General features: G+C 42.6%; 1 protein-coding gene across 1 annotated transcript in view; it reads right to left on the bottom strand.

Annotated features, from left to right (window-relative positions):
• Positions 1–26399, bottom strand: part of LOC129619826 (coiled-coil domain-containing protein 162-like) — a 127611-nt gene that overhangs the window by 57610 nt on the left and 43602 nt on the right. The window contains exons 11-17 of the mRNA XM_055535239.1: positions 26199–26356; positions 24962–25073; positions 22712–22761; positions 20712–20888; positions 13733–13850; positions 10460–10625; positions 5110–5248 (exon numbers count right to left, since the gene is read on the bottom strand). Coding sequence (XP_055391214.1) covers positions 5110–5248; positions 10460–10625; positions 13733–13850; positions 20712–20888; positions 22712–22761; positions 24962–25073; positions 26199–26356 — 920 coding nt within the window. The remainder of the gene's footprint in view (positions 1–5109; positions 5249–10459; positions 10626–13732; positions 13851–20711; positions 20889–22711; positions 22762–24961; positions 25074–26198; positions 26357–26399) is intronic.

Here is a 26399-nt window from a genome sequence, read left to right on the forward strand (position 1 = left end):
TTACTTTCATGCATTGGAGAAGGAAATGGCAACCCACTCCAGTGTTCTTGCCTGGAGAATCCCAGGGACGGGGGAGCCTGGTGGGCTGACATCTATGGGGTCACACAGAGTCGGACACAACTGAAGTGACTTAGCAGCAGCAGAGACCAACATGGGCTTCCCTGGTGGCTCAGACAGTAAAGAAACTGATGCAATGTGGGAGACCTGGGTTTGATCCCTGGGTTAGGGAAATTCCCCTGGAGGAAGGCATGGCAACCCACTCCAGTATTCTTGCCTTGAGAATTCCAAGGACAGAGGAGCCTGGCAGGCTATAGTCCATGGGGTTGCAAAGAGTTGGACAAGACTGAGCTATTAAGAATAGAACAGAGACCAACCCTACAGCCCAAAGCCTGTTGGAATTATGCCAACCAGCAGATCTTAAAATGTTCTCCTGTTCTGCCTTGCCTTTCCAGGCCATGGCCTAAGCACTCTCTTTGCTCCTGACCCACGGCCCTGTGCGACGTGGCATGATGGATGTGTCTAGGAACCGAATATAATTTTATTTCCCTGAGTCTCTCCTGTATCTCCTCCTGTGATTGCACTAGATTGATTATCACATAAAAGAACACAGAACAATGACTTGTTCTTTTATCTTGCTAAGTTTGTGCAGAGTTTTAAACTAAGGGCCACAAACAAGCACAATTCTTGGGAGAGTTTTAGAGCCCCAAACACATACTAGGTCTATTAATTTATACATACTTGGAGGCTATTAAAAAATCACACAGTTCAGATGTAAATATGACTGCTACTCTAAGTGACAGAATCATAGGATATGATACACTGTCTGGATAGACCAGAGTCAGTCAGATTCTAGGTGTCACCACTGATCAAATCGTTGGTTATCCTATTCCCACCTTCTTAATTCTTCAGTCAAGATCACTGTCCTTGGTAGGTTCCCACCTCCCCTTTATCAATAGAACTGTTTATTAGGAAGCTGAACAAAATCATGCCATATAAATAAAGGAGTTTCAAGATGATACCTAACATTTTTAGCACTATATCCTCTTTTATTTTCTTCCTCTCCATGGACCCCATATTTTGAAAGTTTTTTTTTTTTTTTTAAACCAAATTAAGCATTCTCCTGTTTTTAAGTCAAAACCACATAAGCACCTAGCCTAAGCTCTGAGCTGCAGGAAGAGATAAAGAAATACGATATAAAGGAAAGAAGAGGGTTTTGGCGTCTGACAAGCTGTGTTAATGTAAGGTCTGCTTCAACAAGCCTGTGACCCTGGGGCAGTCACGCAACCTCTCTATCCCCTCATCTGTAAAGATGGGAGTGTAACTGCTGTCTCACGGAGTTGGCACAAGGTAAGAGTTCAACCAAAGCACGTTTCCTCTCCTCCTTATCTTACTCATTCTTATGATTCCAGTTTAAAAAAGAAAGAAATGTGACATTTTCTTTACTGCAAAACTTTTGGACAAATATGTCTTTTTCTTCATGCCTTTAGAAATACCGAAAACAGCTTACTGTGATAGCTCACTCAGACCCTCAGTTGGTAAACGCTGGCCTGCACCTTCTGCTGGGGTAGCTCGAATCAGTGCAGCTTGCCAGTAGCACTCAAGATAGAGGGAAACCCATAGGAATGAAAGGTCAATTTGTTGCTTGTGCCAGTGGTACACCTGCAACTGCCAGCTCCTAATAAAGTCAGATCTTCCCAGAAGCCCACTAAAATACAAATAGAGACGCCTCACATTCTCCGAACGGTTTTGCCACACTCCATTGCCTTACTGTCAACAAGCAGTCAAGGGCTTCCTAGAATGCCAGTCATCTTGTGTGTGAGTTACCCATAGTGTGATCCCAGGAAAACTGGCTCTAGCCACAGGGAGCAGGGAATTCATGGAGCACATGCTACGTTTTTTCCTGGGTGCAAGGATATATAAAAGAAAACAAAACCCAAAAAACAGCTGCAAAGTAGACCTGAGGAGGCCAGGAAAAAGTTGTGGCTCTTCACTTCTCAGACGCTGGAGACCAGGACAACATGAGGGCTTCTGTGTATCTCCCAGAAATCCCCAAATAACTCTGAAACACACTTTAATATCTGTGTGTTCAGAGACACTTAAACTAGATGAACATAAAAATAAATTGAAAAATGAAGAGAAAACCAACACAGATTCAACGACTAAAAGAATTGGTGTTGCTTCTTCAGAGATCCCTTGATGTACTCCTAAATAAGGCTTATGGCAGGAAGTCAAGGCACCTTTGATTTATTTCCTCAAACTCCTCCTTTTTACAGTAATCACTCTGAACATCAATAACACATTCAGATTAGTGGCATTTTTCAAGGCATATGTTTTATTCCTATAGAGTTCCTCTGAGGAACTTTCTTTTTTTTCTTCTTTCTTTCCATTCTTGAATTTCAAAGGAATTCAATCCTTTAAATCAGGGAGTGGCAAACTCTTTCTTAAAGGGTTGGATAGTAAATATTTTCAACTTCATGAAGCATATGATCTCCACTGCAACTATTCAACTCTGTGGTTGTAATGTGAGAGCAGCCAGAGGTTATCCATAAATGAATAGTCAGGGCTGTCTTCCCAAAAAAAATCCTCCATTTCTGGACACTGAAACTTGAATTCCTCAGAATTTTCTTGTGTCACAAAATACTACTCTTGAATTCCCCCCGCCTCAACCACTTAAACACCAGCCTTAGCCTGCAGGCCTTACAAAATCAAGCAGGGGCCTATGATTCCTAACTTAAACAGATGATATTGATTAAAATCACTGTACCACACAAGCATTTATCTTTGGCACAAATGATTAATTCACCTGAAATTAAACATAAACTCAATTCTCAGGCATTTCTTGCATTGGCTAATAAATAACTCTTACAGGTGGTGGAGATGCCCAGAGGTGAATGGCAGGCCTTAGGCAATGTGATTCTGACACCATTAGAGGACACACCAATTTGCATTAGGTTCTTGCCTGAGCTTGTCAACAGAGGCAGAGAGAAACTTTTGTGTTTAGAAACATGTATCCTTCTGGCAACTTAAGCTGGTCTGTGCCACAGTGAAGCAGGTGCCAGGTAAGGAGGACTCCATGGGGCCACTGTCCTGAGCTATATCCTGCCTCTCCTCCCCTGGTCTATGAAGTATGCTGCTTTCATTTCAGGTGAGAATTCCTTCTTTTCAAAGTCTGGAGAAGGCTTCAGTTTATGTAAGAAAAAAGTTTCCTGGAATAAAAGTCGTATTTACCCAGAGTTGGCAAGCTCTGGGAAGGGCAAGGGAACTTCCCCAAGCTTTCTGTCTCTTTTGGTTATCTAAGGACTTATTGCTAGCAGGTTCAGCACAAAGTATTAATAAAATCCTCAAGTAGAATGACATTGATCTTTTACTTCTCTTTTTTTCCTGCCTCCTGTCGTCTCTTCAGAGTTTCCCTTTCCATCCATCCTGCTGCTGTCTGGCATCCATCCTAGTTCTCAGGCTTTGGAGTCAAATGCACCTAGGATCTAATCCTGGTCTGCTGCTTACTAGCTGTGTGACTCCAAACACACACATAACCTAAAGGGCTCTGAAGAAAAAAAGGGCTGGAGGAAATGCTGTAAATGAAGGACTCCTGGTTCCTTCTGAGGTCCTCTGAAAAACATACTGACTATTCAATACTGAAACCAGACATAGGACGCATGACCCTCCATTCCTGCAGACCGAGTATGCCAGGGCAGAGAAAGCCCCAAAAAGCAATTCCTAGGGGAAGCAGAACGGTTTCCCTGGGAGAACAGGAGCAAGATGAACTCCATGGAGCTGGAATTCCAAAAGAATTTCCGAGGTATAGTCCTATTTCTTCAGTCTATGTAAATTCCTTGCAAATTCTGACTTGAGATTTCAGGCAATGGCACCCCACTCCAGTACTCTTGCCTGGAAAATCCCATGGACAGAGGAGCCTGGTGGGCTGCAGTCCATGGGGTCGCTAAGAGTTGGACATGACTGAATGACTTCACTTTCACTTTTCACTTTCATGCATTGGAGAAGGAAATGGCAACCCACTCCAGTGTTCTTGCCTGGAGAATCCCAGGGACGGGGGAGCCTGGTGGGCTGCCGTCTATGGGGTTGCACAGAGTTGGACACGACTGAAGCGACTTAGCAGCAGCAGCAGCAGCAGGGCTAATGAATGGCCATCCTGACAATTAGTCAGATCCTTTATATCCTACCTGCTTGACAAAGCTATAGCTCCCAAAGCAACCTGTCAATAAAAAACCCAAACAAACAAAAAAACAAAGAGCCTGATTTTTTTTTGTCCTGCTGAATTTGCATTCTAAATCCAGCGTCCTCTGATGCTCAGAGTAAAGAAAAAGCAGAGTAGAAAGAGAAAACATTAGGTAAGTACAAACTCCACATTTCTATTCTCTGTGGACACTCATGCCAAACGGTTGGAAATGATTATAATCCACAGATAAGAGTACTGCCCTCCAAGGTCCCCCTCAGTTCCCCTAAATACTCACACTGGGAATTTATCAAATGAAGTTAATTTTGACAATTTAACAATAAGCAGGGACTCTCAGGTCTATCTAACCTCTTTTCTTCCCATATACAACTTATTATTTATACAGGAAACATTGTGATTCTTAATTCAAATTAGTTTTTTCATCAATCATGACTCTTTAACCAAACAAACATTCTTTTTGATGCAGAGTATTTAATACCTACAAGGCTAGAGGTAAATTAAGTTACTTATAAATTTAACTCAGGTAGTCAATTTTGTTGGTTTCAGATATGCAGTGAAAATTCTGTTCTTCTGAAAGGTAATTAAGGGCTGAAAAAAATAAAACTTGGTAGGAAGAATAATCTTCAGCAGTATAAAAAATATGATTCCCCATAAAATAGTCTGTTATGCAAACTAACTACATTGGAATCACATTTAACAAAATCAAGAATATTATTATCTAACAAGAACACAGTCCACCTGGACAGCCTTTGCAGCAGAACACATTTGGTAGCCGCAGTGCTCTGGATCAGGCTGTGCCCTTGACTATTTTAAGCTCATTATCTACTCATGCCAAGGGTGGCCTCCCTCCATGAGCACTCAGAAACACCTGCCCCACAGAATTTACTAGACAGGAATAGCCCTCCAGCCCTTACCGGATGAGGTACCTCACTGCAGCGTCAAACTGCAGAAACATAACTTCCCTTTGGAGGAGAAGGACCTGGGACACCAGAGTGGGGTCTTGGGGGCTCTGGAGGCTGTCAATCATTTTCTGCAGCTCTTGAAGTCCAGATCCTAGAAGAGAGATGACATTTTAAGTCAAACAGATTGAAATACAGGCTACCCCAGCTACCCTGTGAACCATCATTTCACCTCCAAAGCTAACTTTTTAACTAAATCGAATTCTGTTTGTTTGTTTGTGAGTATACTAATTAAACATTTTGCAAGATCAGCAAAGCCTTATGTTTCAGAACCCAAGGCCTGATTTATCTTTTCTTCCTTCCTTCCTTCCTTCTTCCCTCCCTCAGGAATATAGTAACTTGTATTGCTTTTCAGCAGAATAAGAACATACTGCTAAAAGTAAGTTTCAAAGTATACAAGGCTATAGACTCTAAATAGATTGAAAAAGAGAAATTACAAGGAATGGGAAAGGTATAGGTCTCAGTAAATCTATTAGGGGCTTGAAATTATTATAAACCAGCAGCCATTTCTTACAGCCCTACCATTCAAATCAACACTGGCATAGACTCATCCTGTCGATGGCTCATGGATTAATGAAGACTCAAGACCATCCAAGGAGGCAAAAATATGTATACATATATGTATACAGAAACATACATCCTTCTAGGAGATTCACATCATTTCAGGAGTAGATGTGAGAGATCCTAAATAGGCTTATTTCTTGGACCCTTATCCTAAAGGATTTATATGTGTTTTGGATGGAAATTTAAGCTAGGGGCCTTTTACTGGTTTGAGGAACCTGGCCTGGGTCTAGATGGCTGTACTAGCAACTCTATTATTGGCTCAGGAAATGAGCCACTCAGAATGGGAAAGCACAGAAAAAAAAAATCATGGTCCTTAGGGAGCACTGGTGGGGTGGGTGGGTGGGCCCTTTTTCCAGGTCTACAGAATGTTGGCTGATGTGAAATGCTCATCAGCTCCCTGTGGAGAGAGTAATAGCTTTCTACTTGAGAGGACATCCCTGCTATGCAAAGAGAAGCAATGTGGAAACTGATCATCATCCCTGATTGTAGCCCAAGGCAGAAGTGAGATGGGAGACCTATGAAGCATTTCCAAAGTTACGCTGTATAAACAACTCACCCAGACTTGCGCAGCCTTGTGCCCTAACTGGCCTGGTACTGGAACTCTTTCTATGTTTCTGGCATGGAAGGCAGGGGACTGAGAACAGGGATGCTGTCCACGAGAGCCTGATCAGGGCAGAACCAGGTCTGAGAATGGTTGCCAACATGTACTTGCAATATGGGCTCTTGGTTTTAGAAAAGGATGTGAAGTAGCTCAGTCGTGTCTGACTCTTTGCAACCCCGTGGACTGTAGCCTACCAGGCTCCTCCCTCCATGGGATTCTCCAGGCAAGAATACTGGAGTGGGTTGCCATTTCCTTCTCCAGGGGATCTTCCCGACCCAGGGAACGAACCTGGGTCTCCCACATTGCAGGCAGATGCTTTAACCTCTGAGCCACGAGGGAAGCTCATCCTTAGAAAAGGATGAGCAGTCTAGATTTCATACCCATTTGACATTTTACACATAACAGAAGAATGTTTTGGGGGTATTTTTCCAACCACAAAAGAATTGGGGTCAATCATTGACTTTTTATGAATCCTTTATAAATCTGATGGTCATATTGGGCTGAGAAGAAACTTCCACCAGAAGAGGAATCACAGCAAATTGTACAAGAACTCAAAGAATTTTGTGGTGGATGGGAGGAGGGATAGTTGGTGAGCCTTATTTGTTCAAGGTCTAGTGTGCTTGGTCTACAAGCAATACACTCTGTCAGGCTATGCAGTAACCAGGAGAAAAAGTTTATAATCCCCTGCAATGACAATTAAAAAAGAATATAAAGTTGCACATACCCTGTGATTAAAGCTCTGTAAAATGTATTTGAGCAAGGGTTAGAAGGAAGTAAAGTAAAATTATTTCACTTGTTAGAATAGTTGGATTATGCGTGATTTTTCTCATTATTTCCATTATTGTTTATAAAATTCTGTGTGTGCACTTTTACATGGTCACTTCCCAGCAAAACTGTTATGTGCTGGCAGGTGGCATTATCATTAAAATACAGGTATGGAGGAGGGCCTACCTTCTCTTAGTTACACACTGATAATACTCCTCATTTGGGCCTTTTTCTGTGGGGTCGCACTGCTCAGAGGGAGCAGGGATGGTGGGCACGGGCAGGGAAGAAAGCCTGTCTGTGAGTATGGGGCAGGTGGTTGCATGTGGTCATGGAGGAGGACGGTGGTGGGGGAAGGAGGAGACTCTCCACTAGGAAACAAATGAGCCTTTTCTTGTGCCTTTCCACAGGAGGGTTCTGTGTGGGAAATCAGAAAGAGAAGAATCACAGTAGCCCAGCCTCTATGTGAATACTCAAAGCCAGTACCTTTTGTTCCTGAAACCCTAAGTTCAGTGTGTAGTGTCTGGGTTTCTTTGGTCTCCTAATCCTTTACAAGGAAATCACAATGTAAACTCCCACATTCTGATTACATCCTCTGCTTCATACTGACTCCAAAGGGAGTTGCTGGCCTTCAGGGAAGGAGAGAATTTTGCAGGGTCCAAGGAACTAGTCCACAGTGTCTAAGAGCTGCTTCCTCTGTCAAGTGGGAGGACCCCAGCAGGAATTTGAAGTGTTTCTTTAAAAAAAATTTTTTAAAGTGCATAAGTCTACCTACTTCCTTTTATCTAACTTCAAATAATTCTGAAACAGCTAAAGGGAGTTGAGTGGGTATATGAACAGATTCATCTCATCTTTTCACCTTAGTTCTCCTTGCCTCCTCTGGGAAACAGGCCAGGAACTAAGCAGCCTAGCCTTTAAAAAAGATGATTATCTTACAGTGGAATTTTTTTTAGTTCAGTTTGCTCTTTATCTATTTTCAGCAAAGCAAAGTATGTAAAACTTTGTACATTCTCCCTGGAGCACAAATATTTTTACTGGCAACATGACAACATGTAGGTCTCTAATTGCACACCTCAGAAAGCCTGGACCCCCAGATATTTCAATGGTTTTCAGTTCATAAGCATATAAATAGTAAGAAACCAATTGCCTTCCTCCTCAGTTCTAGGTCCTCAACAACTGGGCCTTATTTCCTACTGTCCCTCAGTGTCACACTGGTGGGGTCATCCTTCTGGACTGGCCACGTGTAGCCCTGCCTGTTTCCTTTGCCAGCATCCTCTTTTTGTCCTCCTCCAGGACAAGCCCTCCTATTTTTCTCCATTGATTCAAGTGGGGGTAGGTCCCCCCAGATCATCTTCCCTGTGGGCTTCTCCCCTCCCAGCTGCTACAGAGCTTCCTATGCAGGGACTTCTGGAAACACAGCTCTGGTTCTTCCTCATCTCCATATAATACCTGTCTCCCCTTCTCGAGGTGGGGGGGTGGCATTTTTCCTGGCCTATCTTCCTTTCTTCTTTTCCTCAACTAACATCCAGTTCTACTGAGAGCATTTTAGTTTATTTTCTGAGTAACCCCCTTTTACAACAGTCCCCAGATTAGCAAAAGGAAAGGAGCTAAGAGTGCTTTGGAACTTCTGTAATTTCTTGATGCTTATTGAAGAATTGCTAGTAGGCCTGCAGTAATTCTGAGCTTTCTCTGCTGGGGCAGCACCAACCCCATTCCTTCATGCTCCTCTCCTCAGATATAGGCATCAATCTTCTTCCTAGAACAAGTCAGAATCTCCCACAAACACTTCCTTGACGCACTGGCCAGAGAGGAATAGATTCAAATTATATCACATTTGTTTTAAGATCACTTAGATTTAAATAGGCATGTTACCTCATTGTTTTGGCTCTTACACTTTAAAATCCTTGGCTACTATGTTATAATATATTGCTATCAATTAATTAATATTTACATGACTAATGACATAATTTGGATGAGAGTCAAATTATTATAATAGTAAGATTAGTTTCACTGCTTTTGATAAACCCAGTTTACTAAGCATCTCAGTGTCTTTATCTCATGTGTTTATCTGAGAAATCGTGCTGAGTTGGAGTTCCTGGATTAGCAATGGGCAGATAAAACTAAAGCCTCAACTATTCTTACTACAGGACTACCAACTGGGTCTTGTTAGCTACCTAAGGGCTGTCTGCAAGGCTCTGACCTTTCAGGAAGGCCAGGAGGGGAAAGGGAATGAAAGTAAACTAGTATTTAAAGGGTACTTGTACATCCTTCTAAACTTTTTACAGATTCGAATCCACAGAAAGCTGAGTGCCGAAGAATTGATGCTTTTGAACTGTGGTGTTGGAGAAGACTCTTGAGAGTCCCTTGGACTGCAAGGAGATCCAACCAGTCCATTCTGAAGGAGATCAGCCCTGGGATTTCTTTGGAAGGAATGATGCTAAAGCTGAAACTCCAGTAAACACCTCACTTGGCCACCTCATGCGAAGAGTTGACTCATTGGAAAAGACTCTGATGCTGGGAGGGATTGGGGGCAGGAGGAGAAGGGGACGACAGAGGATGAGATGGCTGGATGGCATCACTGACTCGATGGACGTGAGTCTGAGTGAACTCCGGGAGTTGGTAATGGACAGGGAGGCCTGGCGTGCTGCGATTCATGGGGTCGCAAAGAGTCGGACATGACTGAGTGACTGAATTGAACTGAATCCACAGAACAACCTTCTAAGACAGTTATCATCACCCTTATTCTACTGATGACAACAGAGACCCAGAGAGTAAAGAGCCCAGCTTCCAGTAATCCAAGTGACAAAGGCAGGGCAAAACCCCAGCCCAATTCTGACTTGGCATACTTGGTGGTTTAGCCAACAAATGTGGAATCAATCAGTTTGGAGACAGTATATGATGGGACTTTCCCTTTGCCATTTTGTCATTTATGAGGAAATATTTAAGTCCTGTCTTTCTGAGCATTCTTGGTAGCTCAGACGGTAATGTGTCTGCCTGCAATGGGGGAGATCTGGGTTTGATCCCTGGGTCAGGAAGATCCCCTGGAGAAGGAAATGGCAACCCACTCCAGTACTCTTGCCTGGAAAATCCCATGGATGGAGGAGCCTGGTAGGCTACAGTCCATGGGATCACAAAGAGTCAGATGCGACTGAGCGAATTCTCTCTCTCTCTTTCTGAGCATTAAGGGCTTCACAGTAATTAATTAGATGGGGGAAATCCTTCCACAGTGTATACTGTATATGTATATCAAATATTATATTGTTCACTCAAATTTTGTTCTTCAACTATGCCTCAATAAAGCTTAAAAAAAAAAAAAAAGCATGTCATGGAATTTCAACTGAATATTGAAGGCAATTTTAATCACCTTTAATCACTTACCAATACCCTCAGTTCCTCCCCAGTCACCTCTCAGAGGGTTAGGACTCAGAGGAAATTCAAAACATGCTGGACAATTTCCAAGTTTAGCAAAACTGAAAAGGTAGGCCACAATGTCATGAAGAGGGGCTATCAGCTGCAGAGTTAGCTTTAAGGCTCTAAAAGCTACCTGTGAGTAAAATCAATACAAAGAAATAATTTTCAAGAAATTTCTAAAGGAACACAAAAATATATGAGCATTGATTAGGGACAATATATTTAAGAATTTTTAAATAAACATTTTCACAGAATAATACATAATAATAGCTACAAGATAGTAACTGAAAAAATGAACAACAAGCTTTTCATGAACTCAGGTTATATATGTCTTTTGACAAGGTAACTTCTTCTGGGGAATTAAAACAATGTGTTTCTCTTTCTTTAAAGCCATTGGTGGCCAAAAACACATCAAAATATGATTGTATTACCAATGATCAACAAATTACAAAGTTCACAAATAAATTCCTAGCAGGGATTCATATTCAGACAACATTGCCCTAAGGGCTGTTATTTCTTCCTACCTGTAAGGAAAACATAACTACTTATCAACATAGTTTAAACACAAGACTAAAAAACAAACAATGGATCTTAAATATCAACATTCAGCAAAGGAAAAGAGAAAATTTTTGACTTAACTGCAGAAAGTAGCAGTTTTATATTTTTTAAAAGCCCTAAAAAAATGCTCATGGTGAATAAATGAAGTAAAGGGTAGTTCTATTTCTAATTTCTTGAGGAACCTCCACACTGTTTTCCATCATGGCTGCACCAATCATCATTCCTGCTAACAGTGTGCAAATGTTTCCTTTTCTCCGCAACCTCACCAACAGTTGTTCTCTTGTCTTTTTTAATAACAGCCATCCTAACAGGTGTGAGGTGATATCTCATCAGTTTTGATTTGCATTTCCCTGTCGGAGAAGGCAATGGCACCCCACTCCAGTACTCTTGCCTGGGAAATCCCATGGACAGAGGAGCCTGGTGGGCTGCAGTCCATGGGGTCGCGAAGAGTCGGACACGACTGAGCGACTTCACTTTCACTTTTCACTTTCACGCATTGGAGAAGGAAATGGCAACCCACTCCAGTGTTCTTGCCTGGAGAATCCCAGGGATGGCGGAGCCTGGTGGGCTGCCGTCTATGGGGTCGCAGAGTCGGACATGACTGATGCAACGCAGCAGCAGCAGCAGCAGATGGTTAGTGATGTTGAACACCTTTTCATTTATGTGTTGGTCATTGGTATGTCTCCTTTGGAAAAATGTCTATTCAGGTCCTTTGACCATTTTAAAATCAGATTATAGGTTTAAAATTTTTTTGTTTTGTTTTGTTCTTGCTTTTGCTATTGAATAATATGAGTTCCTTACATATTTTAGGTATATATAGTTTGCAAATATTTTCTCTCATTATGTAGGTTGCCTTCTCCTTCCATTGATTTGTTCCTTTGCCAGCAGAGGTTTTTTAGTTTGATATTATCTCACTTGTTTATTTTTGCTCCTGTTACCTATGCTTTTGTTGTTGTTTCCAAAAAAAATCATTGCCAAGACTGGTGTCAAAGAGTTTTTTTCCTGGTTTTCCTCTAAGATTTTATAGTTTCCAGTCTTAACAGCTGTCTTTAATCCACCTGAAGTTAATTTTTGTGATTGGTGTAAGACAGGGATCTAGTTTCATTCTGTTGCATGTAAGATTATAATATATGATCCAGCAAACCCACTTCTCTTCTGGGGATATATCAAAAGAAATAAATCAATATATTAAGGAGATTATCTGCACTTCCATGTAGCATTACTCACAATAGCCAAGATATGGAAACAACCTAAGTGTCCAGTGTATGGATAAGTGGATAAAGAAAATGTCACACACACAACCATACACACACACAGGAATATTATTCAGACATAAAAAAGAACTGCCATTTACAACCATGGGTAAACTTGAATGACATATGCTAAGTGAACTAAGCCACAGAGAAAGACACACTATGATCTCACTCATATGTGGCATCTAAAAATGAAGGTCAAAAGTACAGAAAAGTGGTTACCAGGGGAAGGGGGAAATGGTGCAATGTGGTCAAGAGGTACAAACTTTATTTATAAGATAAATAAGTTCTGAGGATCTAATGTACAGCATGGTGACTATAGTTATTAACACTGTATTGTATACTTGAAATTTTGTTAGCGTTGGATAAGCATTCTCACCTCCAAAAAACAAAAAAAGTAACTATGTGAGGTGATGAATGTATTAACTGTGGTAATCATTTTATAATGTATATCAAATCATCATGCTGTACAATTTAAATATATACAATTTTATTTGTTAATTACACCTCAATAAGTATTAGTTGGTCGAAGGAAATGGCAACCCATTCCAGTATTCTTGCCTAGAGAATCCAGTGGACAGAGCCTGATGGGCTGCTGTCCATAGGGTTGCACAGAGTCAGACACGATTGAAGCAACTTAGCAGCAGAAGCAACAAGTATCTGTTGCTCAGTCATGTCTGACTCTGCAACCCCGTGGACTGTATATAGCCCGCCAGGCTCCTCTGTCCATGGAATTCTCCAGGCAAGAATACTGGAGTGGCTTGCCATTCCCTTCTCCAGGGCATCTTCCCGACCCAGGGACTGAACCAGGATCTCCTGGATTTCAGGCAGATTCCTTACCATCTGAGCCACCAGGGAAGCCCCACACCTCAAAAAAGTTGGGGGGGTGGAAAGGGTGAGAAACCTAGATTGCTAAACAGGTTTTCACTTACAAAGAAAAATCAGAATGTTCCCAAATTGCCATTTTCAACACTGCATTTTATTTAGTTAATACTTGAATGCACTACGTATTTCGGTATCTATTCTTTTTAATGGTTAACCTTTATCAGTAAATGAGGTACTTAGAGGAACTCCTGAAAAAACAGAAACCAGCTAATTACTGTGATTAAGTGCAATCTCAACCTCTCTTCAGCTTCAGCACATTAGGGTGGGGTTTTCTTGGAGCTGGGGAGGAAATTAAGGATTAATAAGGAGTCTCAGAAGCTCCATTAGTGTTTAGTAATGACCACGGAGAAGCAGAACTATGAAATAACGAGGCACAAGGGAAATTATAATAAAGCAAGCAAAATATGAGAAGCTGAGAGATTTCAGTTATTAAATGTTCCTGGGAAAAAAACACAACAAGAGATATTCTCTGAAACTGACATGTTTAACTGTGGGACATAAAAACAGCCAGTTTCCATTCTGGCACACATAAAAAAATACAAACCTTTTCAGGCAGAGTTTTGAACATAACCAGCACTTCAGAAGGATGGGGTATGAACCATAAGTCGAGGAAGACTTTCCCATCAGCAGACAGCAAACGCCGTGGCCGGGGCTGAAAACTCCTGCGGTAATGAGAAGAGAGATCCAGTAGTACAGCGTTTCTCTCTCTAAAAGGGGCTCCCGGTGTGAACTATTTATACCTCCGCCCTCCAGCCGCAGCGCCAGAGCCCGCATTGCGGTGACACACACATCGAATGTCTAAGCCCGAGGGCAGCAGGACTCCATTTCAGGCAGCTCGCAAGGGGACACAGTTATAAATAACTCACCGGGAGAAGAGCAGTTGGGCTGGTTTTAGCCTCAGCTGTGTTGGGAAGAAGGCGTGGGCACAGACACAGGGAAAGGTGTGATAAGAAAGGAAGCAGAGAGGGCATGAATGGACAGGGAGGCCTGGCGTGCTGCGATTCATGGGGTCGCAAAGAGCCGGACACGACTGAGCGACTGAACTGAAGGAGGCAACAGACAGAACAGGCCAGAAAGCAGGACTCCATCTTGGGCTGGACTATGGACTCTGATCTATATGCCCAGTATCTATGGAAACCACATACCAACTGGAAAACCAGACCCCTGGATGGAAGAGCCCCAGGGCTCATACCTAGACTCTCCGTACCCTAAAAGAATACCCTAATTATCTGTGTAACCAAATAGAATCATGAATTCTATTATGCTTATTGGGGTATGAGCACAGGCCTATTGATAATTGTCCACTGTTAACTACCTAGGCCTAAGGCATATGAATCATGGGTTATCTTTGACTGTATCTTTCTTTTCCTTTGTTCAGACTAGTTTCAGGGAATTTAGGGAGGTGGGTTTGGGCACGTACACCTAGGGGTATATAAGGTTTTCACAAAAACTGGTTGGGGTCCTAGGCTAAGAGGAGACTCTGCCTTGGGCCAGCCAGTGTAATAAACTGCACTCCACTATCTGCATTGTCCTTCTGAGTGAGTTTGTTTCCCAGAACGTGTGGCCACAACACTGACACCATACTGGGGGTGCTAATTTTCTCACTTAATTCTTATGACAAACTTGGGACATTCCTATGCTGTTCCTGGTTCACAGAGGAGAAAATGGAGGCCCTATCAGGTTAGAGGATGAGATGGTTGGATGGCATCACCGACTCAATGGACATGAGTTTGAGTAAACTCCTGGAGTTGGTGATGGACAGGGAGGCCTGGCATGCCGCAGTCCATGGGGTCACAAAAAGTTGGACACGACTGAGCGACTGTACTGACTGACTGACTGACCGACCAGGTTACAAAGATCTTGCCTAACCAACTCGTAAAAGAAGAAGTTGAGATTTAAGCACAGATTTGTCCAGTTCTAGAATTCAGGCTCCAGAGACCAGCCTCTGTTTTCCTTCCTTCCCTGCCAGATTCCTGTCAAGTTCTCCAGACTCAGGCCCTCTTTTCCTTCCTCCTTCCTATATTGTGCTAAGTCACTTCAGTTGTGTCAGACTCTTTGAGACCCCATGGACTGTAGCCTGCCAGGCTCCAGTGTCCATGGGATTCTCCAGGCAAGAATGTTGGAGTGGGTTGCCATGCCCTCTTCCAGGGGATCTTCCCAACCCAGGGATCAAACCCACATCTCTTAAGTCTCCTGCATTGGTAAGAGGGTTCTTTACCACTAGCTGCCACCTGGGAAGCCCCTCTTCAGATATTGGGTTGGCCAAAAAGTTGTTTCAGGTTTACCCATAAGATGTTACAAAAACTTAATTGAAGTTTTTGGCCAACTCAATACTTTATCATTTCTTAGGCACCAGTATAGCAGTTTTTTGGTTACAAACATAATTCATATATGTCTGGTTTAAGGATTCACACAGCCCAGTTACCTACTACCTGGCCTGGGGTATAGAACATGGCCAGTTCCTCAGACGCCCTTACATAGTTCCTTAGTCCCAACTTGTTCCACCTTGGCTGGCAGTGCCTCAGACCACCTCAGTCAAAAAAGGCAAGAACTGAACTCCTCACCCCCACCCCCACCCCGATCCTGGGCTTCGTCCTGTGTTAAGAGAACCATAACCTCCAAGTCCTCAAAACCCGAACCCAGGGTTTTTAGATGCTTCCTTCTTTACCCCTCAGGTCCTACTGACCCCATAGCTCTCTTGTGCGCAGTTTCCATTCACACTCCATTGTCTATAGCAAGGACTCTCAATGGGAGGGTTTCACCTTCTAGAGAGCATTTTGGAAATCATTGAGGCAGTTTTTGATTGTCATTATTTCTGGGTCCTTAGGAGAAATTCAGATGACCCATTTCATTTCCTAAAATAAAATGTAATTCATTTTAACTGAGGTCTAATGTTTTCCATATCAAACATTTTGAATATGAAACTTAAAATTTTTTAAACTCTACTTGGGTTAGTCTCAAGTCTCAGGATTTTAAACAGGTAATTTGAAGTTCAGAAACAAAGTATGGTGGTGTTAGCTTGGAGAAATTCTCTTATTTCAGCCACCAAAAAGTCAGACTATCCTGTCCTGAAAGTTAAAGTTAGTCACACAGTCGTGTCCTACTCTTTGCGATCCCATGGACTGTAGCCCACCAGGCTTCTCCGTCCATAGAATTCTCCAGGCAAGAAAAAGTACTGGAGTGGGTTGCCATTTCCTTCTCCAGGGGATCGTCCTGAACAGGGATCAAACCCATATCTCCTGCATTGCAGGTGGATTCTTTACCATCTGAGCTACTAGGGAAGCCCCACCAGAGTTTGAAAGTGTCCTGTTCCGGAGCAGATCAAAACCAGCTTAATCTTGTCCTATCTCTGTTATTTGTTCAAAGGTGCTCCAAAGAAACACAACAATCAACAATGAGCACAGCTGATCACACGAACTACACTCCCACCAGCACCTTCAATTCTTTACTTCTTTGTACTTACAGCCCATCCATCTAGCAAAACTCCAACTCTGGATCCCTCTAGCTAGTCTGCTTTCTGCTTCTAGTCGCATGTTGCTGAGCACAGCTGGAGGAAATCACACCGCTAAATTTATTGATGCAACAAATAAATGGTTTCCAGTCTGAGCTGTGTCACGCCAAGAAAAATTGGTTTTCTTTCCTTTGATCAGCTCTCATGTCCACTTCCTTTTTTCAGTAACTCCAAATCTTCCTTAAGCCTCATACCAGATTCCTAGCAGCAGTTGATGACATGGTCTATTATTTCATAATTGAATCAAAGGGGCTGGAACTGCATCCACTTCCTGAGGGCTCATTTCCCCCTCCCCATCCTCTCTTTCAAATCAAGGTCCAAGGCAGAGGTACACACCCAGGGTATGAAGTGAAGATAGGCTCTGCCCTCAAGGATCTTACATTCCAGAGGCAGCTAGATTTGCAAGCATGATGCTATGATGGATGTGTGGAGGAATGGAAGTATGTGAAAGTGGAGAACATCTAGAATAAGAGGAGTCTGAGACTTGTTGGGAGACCAAGGAAAGAAGTTCATAGCTGGTGCCTCTGAGCTGTGATTCATTATCTCCCCCTCCACATCTCTCCTCTTAATGGCACGACCATTCTTTTTTTCCCCCCATTAAAAAAATGTGATAAAATATACATAACATAAAATTACCATTTTAACTGTTTTTAAGTGCACATTTCAGTGGATTAAGTCCATTTACACTGTTGTGCAACCTGCCACCATTTATCTCCAGAAAAAAATTTTTTTCCATCTTCCAAAACTGAAATTCTGTACCCATTAAACAACAGCAAGACTACCATCTTTTTATTCACAAGCCAGAGACTTTGGGTAACATCCTAGATTCCTCTTCCTTCTCCTCATTCAGTTCTGCATTAAACCCAGCACCTCGCTGATTTAACCTCCCTAAACATCTCTTGTCTGCGCAGTTTCAGTAGGTTCCTAAATGGTCACCAACAATCATCTTGCCCCCCTTCTCCCTGTTTGAAAGTGAAAGTGTTAGTTACTCAGTCATGTTCAACTCTTTGTGAGCCCATGGGCTGTAGCCCACCAGGCTCCACTGTCCACGGAATTCTCCAAGCAAGAATACTGCAGTGGGTTGCCATTTCCATCTCCAGGGGATCTTCCTGACCCAGGGATTGAACCTAGGTCTCCTGCACTGCAGGCAGATGCTTTACCATCTGAGCTACCAAGGAAGCCTGTTTGTTGAAGGACAAAGAGCAGACTTCTGGATCTTGCCCGTTGCACTATCTATTCTGCTTTCCCAACTCATTCTCATATACCCTGGAACAGGAGCCATGGGGAGGTCCACATGGTTGTCTCATATCATGAGATATGCTGTCTCATATCTATATAGGTCTCCCAGCTTGAACTGAATTTCTTTCCTTGTCCACCTGAAACACTAGTCTTTTCAAGACCCAGGTTTAGTGTACCCCCTTCTCTGAAGCCCACCTAGTTCTTCATCCCCACCTCCCTGATCCTTCAGATAATACTGAATATTTCCTGGTGAGTTCTTTCATTATACTTTAATTTTATTTTTTATCACAATGTTTGGTCATTGTCTATTTCCCCTTGCCTGAAGGGCGGGAACCATGTTTAATTCATTGCTATACAGCTTTTGGCACCAAGGCTACCGTGTGCCATTGTTCAGTTTGTGCCCTGAGGCAACCAGCAGTAGCTAAAATCCAGCCTATACTTGACTCGCCAAACTCTGCACCCTAGCATGGGACTACCCCTGCCCAGAGGAAACGGCACATTCTTATTCATAAAGCAGCTGTGTGGGAGAGTGGTGGATCTGCCTGTCACACAGTAAGGGCTTGAGTATTGGTGTCCTCTCTCTTTGTCCCTTCTTCAATCACCCATCAGCCAACACCACTACTCCTTGCTCCTGGGAGTATGGCCAAGCGTCAGCCTAGTCTCCAGACTCCAGTCTCCTCTAGAGCCATGAAGGCCACAGAGCCCTCAAGGGGCATCCTTCTTTGCAGGAGAGCTTCCCCTGGCCCCTCTTCTATTTAGGTTCTGGTTCAGGGGCAGGGTGTCTCTGCTAAAACTAAACAGTATGTTTCAGCTCTTTAAGGATTAAGTAGCATCTTAGAATTTTAAACCTATAGAATATATGGGACTCTTCTAGTCAAGGAGATGGCAAACACAAGCAGGGAGGCCTCCTTTCTCCCTTTCCTTGACCATGGTCATTGCCAATCAATTACAACAATCTCATAAGCTTGGGGTGTCTTAGAATCCTTAGCAGGACACTGCCACCTCATGCGAAGAGTTGACTCATTGGAAAAGACTCTGATGCTGGGAGGGATTGGGGGCAAGAGGAGAAGGGGACGTCAGAGGATGAGATGGCTGGATGGCATCACTGACTCGATGGACATGAGTCTCAGTGAACTCCGGGAGTTGGTGTTGGACAGGGAGGCCTGGTGTGCTGCGATTCATGGGGTCGCAAAGAATCGGACACGACTGAGCGACTGATCTGATCTGATCTGAATACGTTATTGGAATCTACATTTAAAATAAAATATTTCTTATTCTTAATATAACCCAACTCCTTATTTTAGGAATAGGGCAAGAACCTCTATCCATGACCCTCATTCCTCAACTCTGTCCCTCCATCTTTAGCTAATCTTGACCAGAGTCAATGACATATTTACCTTTGCAACTCCAGTATACATAGCAAAGTGCTTGATACTAAGTAAGCACTGAACAAACAATGGTTGAATAATCCATGAATAATTAGGGAGCAAAAGAGTTGTCTGATACAAGTGGTCTTTTAATTCCCTTCTATCTTTCTGTTCTGTGGTAATATTTATTAAGTATTACCCTTACTCAGCACTAAATTCTGTGCCATGCCATAAGGGAAAGAGTAAGGAGGGAGGCAACTTTACCCTATAGGGTGTTTCTGCTTGGTCTTGGAGGCTATGTAACTATGTAACAACCCCTTCTTTTCCTTAAAGGAAATGTGGTCACTTACAACAAATGTATGCCAACTCCTCCATCCAAGTGAGTGAACTCTAGGTAGGCTGAATTAAGAACATTTGGAAAACTAGATAAGGCATGCTAAGGAAAAATAGAAGCAGCTCCATTCTTATCACTTAATATCATTTTATGCATATATATAAGGTCCGTCTAGTCAAGGCTATGATTTTTCCAGTGGTCATGTATGGATGTGAGAGTTGGACTGTGAAGAAAGCTGAGCACCAAATTGATGCTTTTGAACTGTGGTGTTGGAGAAGCCTCTTGAGAGTCCCTTGGACTGCAAGGAGATCCAACCAGTCCATTCTGAAGGAGATCAGCCCTAGGATTTCTTTGGAAGGAATGACGCTAAAGCTGAAAGTCCAGTACTTTGGCCACCTCATGCGAAGAGTTGACTCATTGGAAAAGGCTCTGATGCTGGGAGGGATTGGGGGCAGGAGGAGAAGGGGACAACAGAGGATGAGATGGCTGGATGGCATCACTGACTCGATGGACGTGAGTCTGAGTGAACTCTGGGAGTTGGTGATGGACAGGGAGGCCTGGCGTGCTGTGATTCATGGGGTCGCAAAGAGTCGGACACGACTGAGCGACTGAACTGAACTGACTGATATATATATATATATTTCTCTATCAGAGAAGTGCAGAAGGACACTGATTTACCCAAAGCACTGAAGTATAGTTTTTTTTTTTCCTGAATATTTCTTCTACTCCACTGAGTAAAATATTTAAAGCTACAACAGTTCTAGATTACGTCTACTTATTTGTTTGCTTATTTTAGATTCTGGCTTATGTAAAAGGGTATGACTGATGAAAATTTCTGGGTACTCCAGGACAAAACAAAACTTCATAGATTGAAAAAGCAGTCATACAGCCCATAAACAAAGAACTCCTTCTGTATTCAAATACAAAGATACTCTTATTCTTAGACTATTAACTCTTTCTTTTGCCCTTCTGGACAGAAAATCAAGGTTAAACGCCAAACTTAATAAACCTCTCCCCTGGGAGGAGTGGGGAGGGGATGGGGGAAAAACAAGCTCGAAAGAAAATTCCACACCTGGGGTCATTCTTGAGGCCATCATTGGAGTCCCTCAACTCCTCCTTTTCTTGTCGTTGTCCCACCATGAAAAAACTATCTCTGATAGTAGGGAAATCGTCCAGTAGGGCTCTCAGGCTGTTGCAGTATGCTATGATCTGCCCCCGAAGAGCATAGTGAGACATATGGCGGTTGAACCTGAAAAGTCAGAAGAAGAGATAATGTGCAGAGGTGAATTCAAGTTGTTCAATCTCTCACAGAAGTTTGCTAAATCCCTGGAGATTTTTCAAAGAGAATAGAGGACTTCTGTCAAGAAGAAACTTCTGACTTGGTCAGATTACTATTGCCTGAACACAAACGTATGAACCTCTTCCAAGTGCCTCTTATCTGTCATTTCTGATGCTGCTTCCTCTGTGTGTCAGAGGACAGTTCAATTTGCTTTCATCCAGGAAACATTACTATGAAAAAAATAGTGGAGGTGATAGAATTCCAGCTAAGCTATTTCAAATTCTAAAAGATGATGCTGTTAAATGCTGCACTCAATATGACAGCAAATTTGGAAAACTCAGCAGTGGCCACAGGACTGGAAAAGGTCAGTTTTCAATCCAATCCCAAAGAAGGGCAATGCCAAAGAATGTTCAAACTACCGCACAATTACACTCATTTCTCATGCTAGCAAAATAATGCTCAAAATCCTTCAAGCTAACTTCCAGATGTACAAGCTGGATTTAGAAAATGCAGAGGAACCAGAGACCAACTTGTCAACATCCACTGGATCATCAAAAAAACAAGAGAGTTCCAGAAAAACATCTACTTCTGCTTTACTGACTATGCCAAAGCTTTGACTGTGTGGATCACAACAAACTATGGAAAATTCTTAAGGAGATGGGAATACCAAACTACCTTACCTGCCTCCTGAGAAACCTGTATGCAGGTCAAGAAGTAACAGTTAGAACTAGACTTGGAACAGACTGTCTCAAAACTGGGAAAGCAGTATTTCAAGGCTGTACATTGTCACCCTGCTTATTTAACTTATGTGCAGAGTACATCATGAGAAATGCCAGGCTGAATGAAGCTCAAGCTGGAATCAAGATTGCTGGGAGAAATATCAATAACCTCAGATATGCAGATGATACCACCTTAATGGCAGAAAGAGCCTCTTGATAAAGGTGAAAGAGAAGAGTGAAAAAGCTGGCTTAAAGCTCAACATTCAGAAAACTAAGATCATGGCATCTGGTCCCATCACTTCATGGCAAATACATGGGGAAACAGTGGAAAGAGTAACAGACAATTTTCTTGGGCTCCAAAATCACTGCAGATGGTGACTGCAGCCATGAAATTAAAAGATGCTTGCTGCTTGAAAGAAAAGCTATGACCAAACTAGACAGTGTATTAAAAAGCAGAGACATCACTTTGCTGACAAAGGTCTGTCTAGTCAAAACTGTGGTTTTTTCAGTAGTCATATATGGATGTAAGAGTTTGATATAAAGGGGGATAAGCACTGAAGAGTCGATGCTTTTGAATTGTGGTACTGGAGAAGACTCTTGAGAGTTCCTTGGACAGTATAGAGATCAAACCAGTCAATCCTAAAGGAAATCAACTCTGAATATTAATCAGAAGGACTGATGCTGAAGCTGAAACTCCAATACTTTGGCCACCTGATGCAAAGAGCTGACTCATTGGAAAACACCCTGATGCTGGGAAAGACTGAGGGCAGGAGTAGATGGGGACAACAGAGAATGAGATGGTTGGATGGCATCACCGACTCAATGGACATGAGTTTAAGTAAACTCTAGGAGATGGTGAAGGACAGGGAGGCTTGGTGAAGGACTGTGCTGCAGTCCATAGGGTTGCAAAGAGTTGGACATGACTTAGCATCTGAACAACAACAATAGGACTGTTAAATAGGCTTATTTAAACACAAACCAGCTAACTAATTGTCCAGATTTCTATATAATACTGCTGTTTATTGAGTTCAGAGTCAGAAATCAGAATGTATAGTTTACATATATTATACTCACTTCTGGCAATATTCAACTATAACATCTCTCTTGACTTTCCCAATTTCATCCTGTGATAAAAGAGAATGATAGTTTTCCTATTAGACAATTGGCTATAAGAATTCCCCAAGCTAATACATGTGTACAAACTTATAGTCAACTTAAAGTGGGAGTAGGTCACACAGTTGAGATGTTCTTTCTGAAGGTCAACCTACTGGGAGGTACTCCCCCTGTGGGTCTTTTCTACTCCTGCACATCTTGTGAGTACACCAAGAATTCAACGCCCTGACTATTCTTTACCTGAACCATTTCTCAGGGTTATGTTCGCAGAGAGCAGTCTGGAGGAATGAGGTAATTGTCTCCCTCCATGAAATAGAGCAAGTTTGCTATAATAGAGGTAGATTCCTAAACTCAGTATTCTTCAACTCTGACACAAAACTGTGTACAATCTCGGCTCCTCCATGTTGCCCCTGGGACTTGGGAGGCAAAGGGAAACGACACAAACGTGAGGCTTATGACGCTGGCTCTGCTGTGAGTAACAAAGTCGTTTTTCTCTGACTTGAGTCTAGTGTTCTCTATCAGCCCACGCAGAGCAGTAACAGGCTACCTTCTTAGCTTATAAGTAGGCTAAAATCCCAGACCTTGACAAAACTGACAATTATCTTGCCTGAATCCTTTCTAATCTGATAGGCATTGGATATTCCTGAAGGGCAGTTAATGAGCTAATACATTTTCACTTGGTCAGTATTTTTTTAATATTATAAAGAGTAATTTATGTATCAAAGTAATTTACTTAAGTATGTATCAGAAGGAGTCGTTTGCCCACATCATTGCTGAGCAGTAATCTAGAAGCCCTGGGATTTGTAGAACTGAATTAGGTAAATTGAAGTCCTTCCTTTTCAGTAATAAAAGAACAAAGCCTAGAGATTATAAACCTCATCATTTTATTCCCAAATAACTATATATTAGCCTAAGGACTCCCTCATCAAAAAAGTAATGAATAATGAAATGATATTCATAAAATTAAGCAACACTTTTAATTGACTAACGGTTTAAATTTTATGGAGAAGGAAATGGCACCCCAAAGGTTGCTGCTGCTGCTGCTAAGTTGCTTCAGTCGTGTCTGACTCTATGCGACCCCATAGACGGCAGCCCACCAGGCTTCCTCGTCCCTGGGATTCTCCAGGCAAGAACACTGGAGTGGGTTGCCATTTCCTTCTCCAATGCATGAAAGTGAAAAATGAAAGTGAAGTCGCTCAGTCATGTCTGACTCTTAGCGACCCCATGGACTGCAGCCTACCAGGCTCCTCCGTCCATGGATTTTCCAAAGGTTCAGATCAGATCAGATCAGATCAGTCACTCAGTCATGTCCGACTCTTTGCGACCCCATGAATCGCAGCACACCAGGCCTCCCTGTCCATCACCACCTCCCGGAGTTCACTGAGACTCACATCCATCGAGTCAGTGATGCCATCCAGCCATCTCATCCTCTGTCGTCCCCTTCTCCTCTTGCCCCCAATCCCTCCCAGCATCAGAGACTTTTCCAATGAGTCAACTCTTCGCATGAGGTGGCCAAAGTACTGGACTTTCAGCTTTAGCATCATTCCTTCCAAAGAAATCCCAGGGCTGATCTCCTTCAGAATGGGCTGGTTGGATCTCCTTGCAGTCCAAGGGACTCTCAAGAGTCTTCTCCAACACCACAGTTCAAAAGCATCAATTCTTTGGCACTCAGCCTTCTTCACAGTCCAACTCTCACATCCATACATGACCACAGGAAAAACCATAGCCTTGACTAGATGAACCTTTGTTGGCAAAGTAATGTCTCTGCTTTTGAATATGCTATCTAGGTTGGGTTAGTATAAAACCCTTAAATGCAAACATGGTAGTAGTGTCTGAAAAACATAGTGGTTATGTCAGCAACCTAACAGGTGAATTATAGATGGCAAATGCCCTTGGTCACCTTGTCTAAACCTTCTAAGCACCTGTGGGTCACTTAGGAACCATGAAATGTTTCCAAGTAGGTACTGAAACTCTGTTTAGAAAGTGACAAAGCATAATGTGCCCTTGGAAAAATGTACATATTTTAAAAAGTAGACTGCAATTAGCTGACTTCCTTTCTATTTCTTATTGAACTCTCTTTTTCAGTTCTTTATATTTTCCATGGTTTTACCCAAATAGGCTGAAAGCAACAGGTTCCAAGTTAAGGATTTCTTACTTGCTCAAATGTAAAAGCTGATGAGATCTCTAGGGAGCCCTTCTTACTATACTCACAAGGTTTTTCATTCTGTCAGCCATGGCTTGTTTCCTGAGGAGGAAGGCGTTCAGCATCATGTCCCGCAGCCCCACCTTTTCTAGTTGAATAGACACGAAAGCTTCCGGAGCCCTGACAAGTGAACACAAGAGGCATGTGAGCCCAAGGCAGGAGATGAGTGCTCATACAACAAGAGGACAACTTGAGAACTCCCTGACTGACAGGAGCACCTGGGGCTGCACGCTGGGCACTGCAGCAGGAGAGCAGGTAACTCTGCTTCTGTGGTCCTCACCTGCTTCAAGTGTTCCTCTTATATTCACTGGGCATGCTGCTGTGCCACAGCCTTGTTGGGGACCACACTGTGCCTAAAGCATGCACCAGCAGTCCCTCCCCACTCCCAAACTTCATAGCCTGGCCCAGTGTTTGTACTCCCAGTGTCCCTTTGTACCTTCCTGGTCTGAACTGTAGGGGTCCCTGGATTGATGTGGCCTTGTAAGGGTCCTCTTGACTAGACACATTGGTCTTAAATCTCCCATCCACACACTGAGGTGTGGATTTAGGACACTTGAACTCTGGCCATGCGTCAGATTAATGGCATCTTGAGGAGCAGAGAAGCTTTGCTGTCATTTTCCTTTTCATTCTAAATTTGCCAGGATTAGACTAGAGTGTCATTGGTATGCCTCAGTTGTTCAGAGTATTCGTAATTATTACAGAATACAAACCTCTTTCTTCGTCACCGTGAGACGAGATCAGGATATAACAGGATGTTCCTAGTTTACAGATACATATCTGCAGAGGCCCTGCCTCTCTGACAGTTACCGTTCTATTATTCTAAGCAATGGAAAAACCCTTGGTAGGATAGTGAGGGTAGTTCTGTCCTTTTCTGTTTAAAACAGAAGTAGAAAACTTGGACATGCTCATACTCTTCTTCCTTATGTTCTACCTTCTTTGGAGTTTGAACAATAGAAAGGGAAGGAGGGGAAGACAGGAAGAGAAAGATAAAGGAAAAGAGGGAGAAGAGAAAAGAGGTTGAAATTGGGAACCGTTGACTCTCCTTCATAGACTGGAGCGTATTAGAAGCTAAGCCTTCTTAGTGTTCATACAATGTTTTCAGGCAAGGTCTTAAAAATTTTAACACATGCTGGTCACTCTGGGAGTTTAGGCATCCTTCAATCCCATAATACTTGTATTAAATGACTTAAAAGAGGATACTTTTGTTATTATAAACAACCTCCCACTGCTACCCCCATGCAGTACCTTTTGGTAGCCTGGAATCTTTTTGAAGGATGAGTTAGGGCATCTGAGACTTTTGGAATTGGGGCTAACAGCATGCCTTCTATGCCATTCACAATTCTGGAATTTCTTCTTCTGGTTGGACCCACACCACTATGATTTCTCAGACCAGAACTTATTTCCTACAATATTTCAAACCAAAGTGAATTAAATTTGCTGAATTTG

Source organism: Bubalus kerabau, chromosome 9, assembly GCF_029407905.1.
Source record: "Bubalus kerabau isolate K-KA32 ecotype Philippines breed swamp buffalo chromosome 9, PCC_UOA_SB_1v2, whole genome shotgun sequence".
Lineage (NCBI taxonomy): Eukaryota > Metazoa > Chordata > Mammalia > Artiodactyla > Bovidae > Bubalus > Bubalus kerabau.